General features: G+C 39.1%; 2 protein-coding genes across 2 annotated transcripts; one reads left to right on the top strand and one right to left on the bottom strand.

Moving 5' to 3' along the window:
- The first annotated feature begins 2,954 nt into the window (after window positions 1-2,954).
- On the top strand, window positions 2,955-5,388 carry ccl25a (chemokine (C-C motif) ligand 25a). The gene is made up of 5 exons (XM_079285649.1): window positions 2,955-3,002; window positions 3,620-3,705; window positions 3,995-4,112; window positions 4,441-4,558; window positions 4,751-5,388. Exons 2-5 carry the CDS (start codon window positions 3,642-3,644, stop codon window positions 4,772-4,774), a joined length of 324 nt encoding a protein of 107 aa, XP_079141775.1. The 5' UTR covers window positions 2,955-3,002; window positions 3,620-3,641; the 3' UTR covers window positions 4,775-5,388.
- A 2,421-nt stretch (window positions 5,389-7,809) lies between these two features.
- LOC306789034 (serine/threonine-protein kinase NIM1-like) lies at window positions 7,810-10,293 on the bottom strand (the record flags this gene model as incomplete). The annotated part of the gene is made up of 4 exons (XM_079284793.1): window positions 7,810-8,565; window positions 8,864-9,132; window positions 9,804-10,076; window positions 10,224-10,293. 4 exons carry the CDS (start codon window positions 10,291-10,293, stop codon window positions 7,810-7,812), a joined length of 1,368 nt encoding a protein of 455 aa, XP_079140919.1.
- Window positions 10,294-10,598: the final 305 nt, after the last annotated feature.

The raw sequence follows: 10,598 nt of genomic DNA, 5'->3' as shown, positions 1-10,598 counted from the left end.
TAGTAAACAACCAAAGTGAGCACCAGTATCCTGCAAGCCAAGGAAAAGAGAAATGAAACGCCTCATTGGGCTTCAGCAGTGTGTTTGGATGTGAGTGAGTATAAACACTGAACAGAGCTATCCGATGTCCACTCGGGCACTGAAGGCTCATTAATACCTGTCGCAAAGTGTTCAACAAAAATCATTGTGAAACAAACACCACGGCGTGTTTTCAGGAAAAGGCTTTTGGTGGATACGCGATATGGCAACGCTGACAAGTGTTTTTAATGCAAAGCTTTTTACCTGTCAGATCACAATATGAGTAAAGGAAGGTTGCTCCATATCCGATTCTGGACAACTGGTTTTTCATGCATCAGAGTCAAGCTCTTCTGAGAATACTGACAAGCACGACGGAGAGAGTCAACAGGTTTGTACGTGGTGTATTTCCACACTTTTTGTGGTTTAAGTACAGTCAGCAACCTAAATTTACGACGGCTTCATTTGTCACACTCAACTCAATCTAATTGTACATCCTTTTTAAATTGCCAGGGAGTAGTGATGTCATACTAATACGGCATACGGGCCATTCAATTAAGCATCAATGACTTTAAAATGAAGTGACTAATGACTAATTCCAGTCAGCTGCAAGGGTCAAAATGGAGTTTTATTAACTTTTAATCTTAAGGTGCACTTTATTGATTCTGAGATACAGCCTTTATGGTCTGATATGGTCCATCTGTTGGGGACTTCCACTCACAATTAAAAGTAAATGAGCAACAGCAACACTTTCACCTTTACACTGTACATCAAATTATGTTCTGCAAATGATATGTAGTGTATATGTTTTAAACTTTAAAAAAAAGCTAACCAGAGACAGTGAACACGATTTATCTCAGCATGAAAAGTAATGCACAAGAGATAAATAATGGATAAACAACAGAATAATAACTATTAAATCGTGGTAGGGTGTCCTCTCTGTGCATGGCAGTCATGCTTCATATCATCAAATGAAGCTTAGAAATGATTTCACGAGATATTTACAGGCTGAAAGTGTGATGCAGTCAGAGATGCATTCATTGTGAACTATTTCATTGTAGAATGTGTATAAAAACAAAAATACTCACATTCAGGATGTCTCTAAAATGATATAGGAGTGTCCTCAATACACCAGGAATTAAAAGTGTGTTTTATTGTTTGACAAATATATTTTTGTATCTAAAACAGCCACTAACGGGAATCATGTTCTAATATTCATAGTGTAAGAATCACATGTTAACTGTACAGTATTTGAAAAGAGTGAAAACAGTAATTGAACTACGTTCAGATGGCACTTTTATCCAAAGCGCTTTTTAGTCTGCCTCTCATTCACCCATTCGCTCACGTACAATACACGCTCCCACACTCACACACCAATGGCAGTAGCCTACTCTGCCATTAGCCGTGAGGAAAAGAGGGCTGACATGTATTACGATGTCTGTATCCAAATGTGTTTGAAGTAATATCAAATGTAGCACCTAATACTCTGACATCCACTGTAGAGGCATGTGTTTAGATGTTCTGTTCTTTGCACATGCCTGAGAATGGACGTCAGAAGACGGAGAAGGGGGTTTACTGCAGTGGCGTTGAATAGACAATGCAGTTGCACTGGGGCCCGTGGGGTGGGCGGCCTGTAGGGAGCAAGCCCTCTATAACGTGTTGGGTGATGAACGAGTACTTGCAAGTTATTCAGAAAGCCACCTTGGAAATACCCTTGTGTGTGTGTGTGTGTGTGTGTGTGTGTGTGTGTGTGCGTGCTTCACCGTGAACTGGGGCCCGTTGTTAATAATGCTATTTTGCCTTTTATATATACAGTAGTAAGTACATAGTTACATAGTACATATCACCTATATGTACCTATATGCACCTATATGTAATAATGTGTTAGATGGGTATGTGGTGTATGTATGTGTTTGTGCATTTAGATGTATGAATGGAATGAATTGAAATGTCTGTGCATGTGCATGCTTTCCATAGTGAATATGCATATTCATGTGCATATATATATATATATATATATATATATATAGTCCATATGTTGTATTTCTTCAATTGTTACAATGATATGAAACAATATTTGGTGTTCCTTCCATAACATTTACCCAGTTTGAGCAAAAACACATCAATCAATCATAAAAAAGGACACACTGACATGAGTGTGTGCTTGTATTCAAAGAGAAACATGTCATTACAAGATGAAGATTCAAAAATCTGATCTGTTAACACACCTGAAACTACATAAGGCCAAGGATTTGGGCAGGATTGGCTTTAATCTTAGCACCAACATTCAAGTGTCTGTTATTCCATCCTTTGTGTTAAATGCTGTTCTCAAGTGCAAGTATTTACTCTTCAGACGTTTTTGGATAAAGGTTGAGAACAAGTTGTGTAAGAATAATGTCTCTAAACACCTTCATTCAACAGCCATTGAGGAAGGCTGAGTATTTCTCAAATTATAACTGTCAGTGTGAGGAGAGTTAAAACCTTTAAGAGTTTAACAGTCCAGACTCCAATTTCAACAACCACAGGCAACATAGGAGTTCATTCTACGGTAGGATATGTTTCCTATTTCTAAATCCCAAAGTATGACAAAAAAGACATATGTTATTTGTAAGAACAACGACCTTCCACCCCCACATACACGCATGCTGAGAATTTCTGGCTGAAGTTTCTGGCTGCAAATGCACTTGTTTGACTAAATTGACAAGTATCACAGTTCTCTTTCTACAAAAACCCTACATTAGGAGGTGCGCACATGGTAAGACTCGTATTTGGTTTCAGCAACACATCATGAACTCTTTTGGGAGAAAAAGCTTGACAAAAAAAAAAGCACATCAGTATTGGTTCGGGAAGAAAAAAGAAAGCTGAGACGAAGTGCAAAGGTGAAGTGCTTTACGGTAATATGACACCTGGCAGTCCTTTATAAGAGTGCCTCACCTTGCCTGCACAGACACAAGAAGACAGCAACAAAATACATCTGGAGCTTTAAGGTGAGTAGCTTTTAATCTTTAAATAGAAAGAGACACGGCTCCGTTTTAATTTAGAGTTTCCTTAATATTTTGAAATGGTCATAGATATTCTATCAGATAAGATCCAGTACGATTTAAAGAATTTGTAGCAGTTTTGTTTGGGTTATTCTTATTTTGACTTTATTTGCTTACTTACTAGTAAAAGCACACCTCACATCAAATCAATGTAAATGTGTCAGATTTTCAATCAAAGTGCACAGATTCAGGGAACAGATGTGGATTCTCTTTTCATCAGCATATCAACACCAATGACATTTAATTTAGTTTCTTACCAAAAGATCAGAATTAGTTGTTTTACTATAAAAAGCAAAGAAAATAATAATAATAATAATGGGTGTCAACATTTCCTGTAATGTGTTTTACAACCAAGAGTTGTAGAGTTTAAAAACAAGTCAAATGTGTTAGATGTACATGCACATATCCACAAAGAGAGCTGATGTGAAATATTTGTTAAAGGTTCAAAGTTTTAAATGTGAATAACAAAGGCTTGGGAGGAGCTCGGGTGCAATAATCCCAGAGTGATAAGGCTGATTGCAGGCAAACATTGTAATTCCTGGCATCCTTCTGGCTTCTTTCAGTGCTGCAACTACAGACGACATCATGCGGTTCAACACGATGTTCTTTCTGCTGATCCTATCCTGTCTCTGTCTTGCACTGGCACAAAGTAAGACACTGTAAAAGCTGGCTTCTGGAGTTAATGTCACATTGATTACATTTAATACACAGCGAAGATAAAAAAAAAAAAAGAAGGCCAATGAGATGGGTTTATTGCCTCAGTAAGAGTGTGGGCAGATGTGGCCTCATTGTGTAATATAGCCCTGTTCAGGACCTTTAGTACTTTATTTCCTTTTGATTGATTTATTTGACTGTGTTGTACCAATAATATTCTACTGTGGTGGTACTGGATTGCACTGGAGTTCTGACTTTACTGCACTGGATTTCTTATACTTCAGCGACCTATGAAGACTGCTGTTTTAAGTACGTGAAAACAATGAAACAGCGCACTCAAAAACACGCAGTGGAGTACAGAATGCAAGTGGTAGATGGAGGCTGCAACATCCCTGCTGTAATGTAAGTACACGTGCATAGATGATGAGAATATCCACTGTAAAACTGAACTGACTTCAAGTGCCTAAACTTACATTGCTCTCGCATTACTACTCAAAATAAATGTCTGATCAACTATTGCATCTTGTTATAGTGTTGGTCATTGTTTCTTTTTATTTATATATATATTTTATAATTACACCAATTTTTTTCACTACTTGTGTATAACAGTCCTGTCTATTATTTACCTTTACCTGTCTGTAGAGAGAGATGCAGAGAAACCAGAGTTAAATTCCTTCTAAGTGCACACATGGGCCAGTAAAGCTGATTCTGATTATTAATTATCCTCTAGCTTCACCATGAAGAGGGGGCGTGAGCTGTGCACTGACCCCAAAGAGACATGGGTTAGGAAGCTGATGAAGAACATTGACGATAAGAGAGCCAAAAATGATGGCAAGAAACCCAGGAAGGTGCGTGATACCTGGTGTTTGCACTGTAAAGCTGTCCATCAAGTCAAGTCATGTCTGTCCATATTTAATCCCGAACAAAATACTCTGAAAAACTCTGCAAGTGCAGTATATATATATATATTACCAGTTTCCTGTGGATATCATCGTTTTGTATTGTAGTAATATTCAAATGAATGTCTTTGCTCTTCACAGCACCAACGGCCGTACAGAAGCTGAGGGCAATCAGCCTGATTCAATGGCCCCAAGCCATCTCGCATCTATCTGCCAAATCCTATCATTGAGCAACGCACGGTTTCATGGAGGTTTTATGGTGTCTTACTGGTAGGCAGTTGACATGGTTGGCCAAGGAAATCTTGTAGCATTACTTTTGCTTTCACTCTTCACTAAGATAAAGGTCAAAGCTTGGGTAGGAACACAACAGCACTCTGTGGTACAGGAATGAACTGCTGATGCCAACTGGCCGCTACATAAATACATAAATGCCTTCCATAGCATGGCTGCTTCAATGACAATATTTGTGACAGTTTTTCTTGCCTTTTAAGACACAAAGTATTCAATAAGCTGTTTAATTAATGGTGATAGAGTGTAAATGACAATGTAACATTTGCAGTATTTCTGGCATGATGTGTCTAAATGTCCATCAAATGGTTTATTTGCAGACACAAACTGGTAAATGTAAATGTCTTCTGAAATGTGTGTCATAGAAGTGGAGCACTCTTATCTTAATTTGTTCAAAATACATTAAATGTCTGTCTTTTCGTACATTTTTTGTATAGGTTTTATTCTGTGTTCCCATAAATGCATTATAACAATAAACTTGCTTATCGCTTTCCACTGTTTTCCTCTTTGACCACTTTTGCATTTTCACACTATATTTACTAAAACAGGGACCATAATGTAAAATAAAGAGAGGAAAGGGGACACCCCATTCCAGTGTTCCAGTGTTCCAGTGAACGGTGTATGCAAAGTTCAAGAACATGTATGTTGCATGAACCCGAGGCATACAGCTTTAACAATCTAAAAGTTTACCTTAAAACATGAGCTCCTTAAAATGAAACACGCATATTCCATAAGGCTGCTATAAAGTATAATTCTCATCATCACCCGATGTTGCCATCATTAAATGTACTTTACGCTGACAGTATTTTACTTGACAAATGTTAAAACACAATTGTACAGGATGCACAGGCAATTAGATCAAACAATTAACAAACTAAAAATCCCCAGATTTAAGCACTTTGATTAAAACTGCAGTGCAAAAATATCTGCAGGAAGAAATCAGACACACATGCAGCTTTAATGAGAATGAATGTACAACCAGCAGTATCTGATCTGGCATGGTGCTGGAGTCACTCATTGATCTACGGGTGTTACTCTCTCATGTCCATGGGCATCATCAAGAACTGCTGGGACATGCAGCTGATAAAATCCCACTATGAGTAACGCAGTGTGTTTGACTGCACTGTCTGTGGAAATTTATGACTTCCACTCAGTTTGCCTCCCGCAGGCTTCGTCTTGCAAACTGCTTGTGCCACATTATCAGACAATACAAGCCTGTGCACTACAGTGTATTAATTATCCAATGTTTGTAGATGAAATGAAAGGTGAGAACACATTATCTCAACAAATGTAGACATGCATGAGAGGTGAGAGGGATAAAAAGCTTTTAAATCAACATTTAAAACCAAAGAGTCCTCCGCACACACAGGAGAAGTATTTGTTTGAATAGGCTGCCAACATTGCCTAAAGGGAACAGTGATAGGTAACCTGACAAATACATAATAATTATCATGACATTCATAGCATATCAAATATTGATGGACATTCAAAATTGCAGAATGACTAATAGATGCACCACTTCCAGAGGTGCATCTTGGGTTGCAGCATGAAAAGGATTTTGGTGCTGAGGCTTTCGGTTCTTCTTTATGTCACAACAATGCTGACAGCTGTGCTGCACTTTTTGCTTTTGCATGCTGAGGCAGAAAGAATTGGATGGTTGGCATCGGGATCAGGCATTTTAGCCTTCTTTTTATCAAGGGGAAAATACTTTGAACATAAAACACGAGACAGGGAAGCAACGTGTGGAGAAATGACTTTACAATAAAACAAATGTGATGAATTAATAGGATGATGGAGCACATATAGACCAGAAAGCAAAAATAAATTGTGAAAAGACATGGCAGAAACTTGTTTCCCAATGTTGTATCTCTGCCATCTTCATAACTTAGAAGGCTATAAAACACGTTAACAGAAGTCTGTGCAAGTTTGGTGTGAAATAAATCACGAGTTCTGAGTGTAGAAAGAGCAACAAGAAAGAAAGAAGACGTAAAGCAGTTGTAAAGCATTGCACACCACTAAGTCATTTGAAAATGACGTCATGTGGAGCAATATTTGACACTGATCAACCTAAGCCCCAAAATAGTCACGGGAACTCATTTATTTTTACAGGCTCATCGATCATGCTGACATGTGACATGTATATTTGTGTAACGCCTATGAACGTAGTGAGTTGTGTGCCGTTCTTAAAGGTCAGTCAAATTCAACGTTGACTTCAGTTTATTATGGCTTTCAAGAGACTTTTTTACACCTTTTTCACTATTTCAATAAAATAGAAAATACTGTACATGTGAAATATAATGAGATATGAGTGTAAAAATGACCTAATCGAATCGCTTTCAGATATTAACTCCACATCCTCCTTTGTACAAATAGCTCTCGGGACATTTATGTGAAGTTCTGCATGTTTATATCTACAGTATTTATCAGTTATTTTCTTTTGAAATCAACAGGTAAGAAAGAAGAATGAAATCTCAATGGATCCCATTGTATTATTGTTTCAAAATATAATATCTAGCACAGAAACACAAGTATAGTTCATATTTAATGTGTTTATTGAAAGGATATTGTTCGAGTCCATTTTCCCCATGGTTCGTCTCTGAAGTGTTTTCTGCTCAGAATTTATGGAAATATATTACTAAGAGTTCTAAAAGATAAATAAGCGACGTTGCAGGAAAATTAAGAAAAAAACCCTGAACAAATACTGGTAGTAATACAAATAATTATGATTATAATAATCTGTGTACGGTATATATGTATACATACATTTTATTTTTAATATAAAATATATAAGAAATATATACCAGTGCTATCTATCACTTACCTTTTTTCTGATTAATATTGTGCTCATTTATAACAAACATGTTTTCGAAGTAAGCACATTTCCCAATATGTTGAACTATTGGGAAACTAAACTACATGATGATACAGACCACAGATTGGCGTTTGTTTAAGCAGCCATCTGAACCTGCCCTCCATGTGAGTCTGCTCTGGGACTCTTTGGTGCAAGTCTGGCTGTAGCCCACAGCCTCCACAGTCCTCCTCTTTTGGATACGGTGCAGCAAAATCCGGTAAGTACCATTGATGGGGCTTTGCAAGTCTAGGCTGCTGTTGAGGACTTGGACCTTAGTAATGCCAAGATCTTCCAGCGCTGCCTTTACATTCAGTTCATCTGCACTGAGGATGTGGGAAGGTTCGACCAGGTGGTAGGGTGTGGGGCTACAGGCCAGGTAGGCCTCGGGGCATTCAATACCTCTCATCCAGTCACTGTCCGTGATGTGTTCCACAGTGAGGCGATCCACAGGAACCGGCCTCAGGAGGCCCGCAATGATCTCCTTGCATGATCCGGGTACATAGGGAGGAATGGCATAGGAGCCCTGCAGGATAGAACACCTAAGCCTGCCTGTGTCTGCAGCTTTGAATGGCATTGTGGCAGTCACCATGAAGTAAAGCAAGATACCCAGCGCCCACATATCTGCATATTGACCACTGTAACCTTTCTCTTTGAACAGCTCAGGGGCCGTATAAGGTGGAGAGCCACAGAATGTGTGAAGGACGTCGCTGGGGCAGCAGAACGTGCTGAAACCAAAGTCACCCACTTTAATGCAGTAGGTGTTGGTGTAGAAGATGTTCTCTGACTTCAGGTCCCTGTGGACGATATTATTATCATGCTGGGGAAAAAAGAAAAGAGAGGAATGATTGAGGCATTACACATTTAATCAGCTCTCCTGCACAGTTGGTTTAAGGTACGGGAGCCTTTTAATGCAGAGTCACAAGAAACGTTGTATTCTCTAGTGGTATAAATGCCTTTTATCATTATTCTACACCTCTAATATCTTCTAGAAACGTATCTTGAAAGGAAGTCTTAGCATTTAGTTGTTTAAATAATCTGCATTGGGAATCTCTTCTCTCATTTTACAACACATGCACTGCTCACAACGTGCACCTAAAGACGAGCTGGTGACTTACCATATGTTTGACTGCAGACACAACCTGAGAAAACACAAGCTTGCTGTCCATGTCTGAAAGGCGCCCCCTGGTGCTGATACGGGAGAACAGCTCTCCTCTGCTGGCATACTCCATCACCAGGTAAAGCCTCTTGAATGTCTCCACCACCTCATACAGGCGGACGATATTGGGGTGAGCCAGCTTCTCCATGCAAGAGATTTCTGAGGCAAAAGGCGCCTGTGATCGCTTGCCCCGACGCACTTTATCCAGGATTTTTACTGCCACTCTTTCTATCAGATGACGACAGATATGGGCAATGAGGCCACAAGGAACACACACACACACACACACACACACACACTTTATTTGTTTCTATGCTTTTACTGTCACTCAATCTTCCTTATGTTAAGAAGTGTCGCTTCTCCTTTTTGCTTTGATCTACGGCTTTTTATTAATTCCTGCTGCTGTCTGCTTTTCCGTATCATCGTCTTGTTGCACACAAGCTGCTGGCTGTGAAAACTGACGACAGTAGTGGATGGCTGGCTGGTGAGATGTCCTCTGACAGCCGGAATGACTCGAACTGGTGTAATTTGAGCCGAGCTGACTGAAGTGTCTTCCATGAAATGAATCTGGACGTCTGCACATTCATTTTTTCATTCAACAGAGTTTCCAACTAACCCGATATATAAAATGTATATCGGGAAACTAGTAATTTCACAGATACATACAATTCCTTTTAATGATACTTAAATGGAAAATATGATTTAATATAAGACAAACCTCTCATAATATAACGACCCACTGTTATTGGCAGTGTTTGCAGTGGTGCTTCAGATGTTTTATGGAGAGATATGAGAAGTGTGGCCTTTTCAGACCAAATTATCATGACTTTGACAAATTTATGGTAATAACTCTGGGACACATGCACTTTATTGGCATCAGAATGCACCCAGCATCTCACCTTTGGTCAGGTCATGTATCCCCAATCTAACCTGGGAGAAGTTTCCGGAGCCGATCTCTCCTCTCAGCTCGTAAAGCCCCACCCGCCGTCCAAATGTCAGATCATTAATCACCCTCTCTGAATGGGTCAAATCATGAAAGGCCTTCCCAAACGCAGTGAGCTGCATCAACTCCTCCTCCACTGTCATGTTCTCCTTGGTCTCCAACTTTTTCCCCGTCTTTGGGGACGTCAGGGTGAACTCCTCATGACGTGGAGTTGTCTTTAACTGAGTCCCTGGGAAGGAGAAAAGAATCAAGGCATGCAACAGAAATGTTTATTAAGAGGCTTGAACATATTATTTACTGCATCTTAATGCCTTAAATATAAATAAGTCTAGCCAAATAATAAAATATTACCATTTCAATGTGTGTTTGTACTCACTTTTTTCCCCTTTTATGTTCTTCTTACTCCTTTCTGTTTCAATGGCATTATTTCTGCTGTTCAAATACATGATTTGTATCCCAGAAGGCACTCTGTTTTCTTTTGTAATCCGATTTTAGAAAACAAAAAAGGTGGTAAATTACAGAGAGAAAATAAATCCCGAAAACAAAAAACTGAAGGAAAAAAGTGCATCAGAAATTATGTGAGCAGCGTGATGTGAATTCAAAACCATCTGCATGCATCATGAAAAATGCCCTATTGGTGTTCCTCCGATATCCATCCGTACCACTGCTCTTCACCTGCTGTCTTCCTATGCTGCTGTATTGTCTCCTGCTGTATAATCCAAGTAGACGACTGCATGACGCCCTGTAATCC

Source organism: Melanostigma gelatinosum (assembly GCF_949748355.1).
Source record: "Melanostigma gelatinosum genome assembly, chromosome: 15".
Lineage (NCBI taxonomy): Eukaryota > Metazoa > Chordata > Actinopteri > Perciformes > Zoarcidae > Melanostigma > Melanostigma gelatinosum.
Note: the sequence above shows the minus strand (reverse complement) of the source record. Positions and strands in the feature narration are given on the sequence as shown.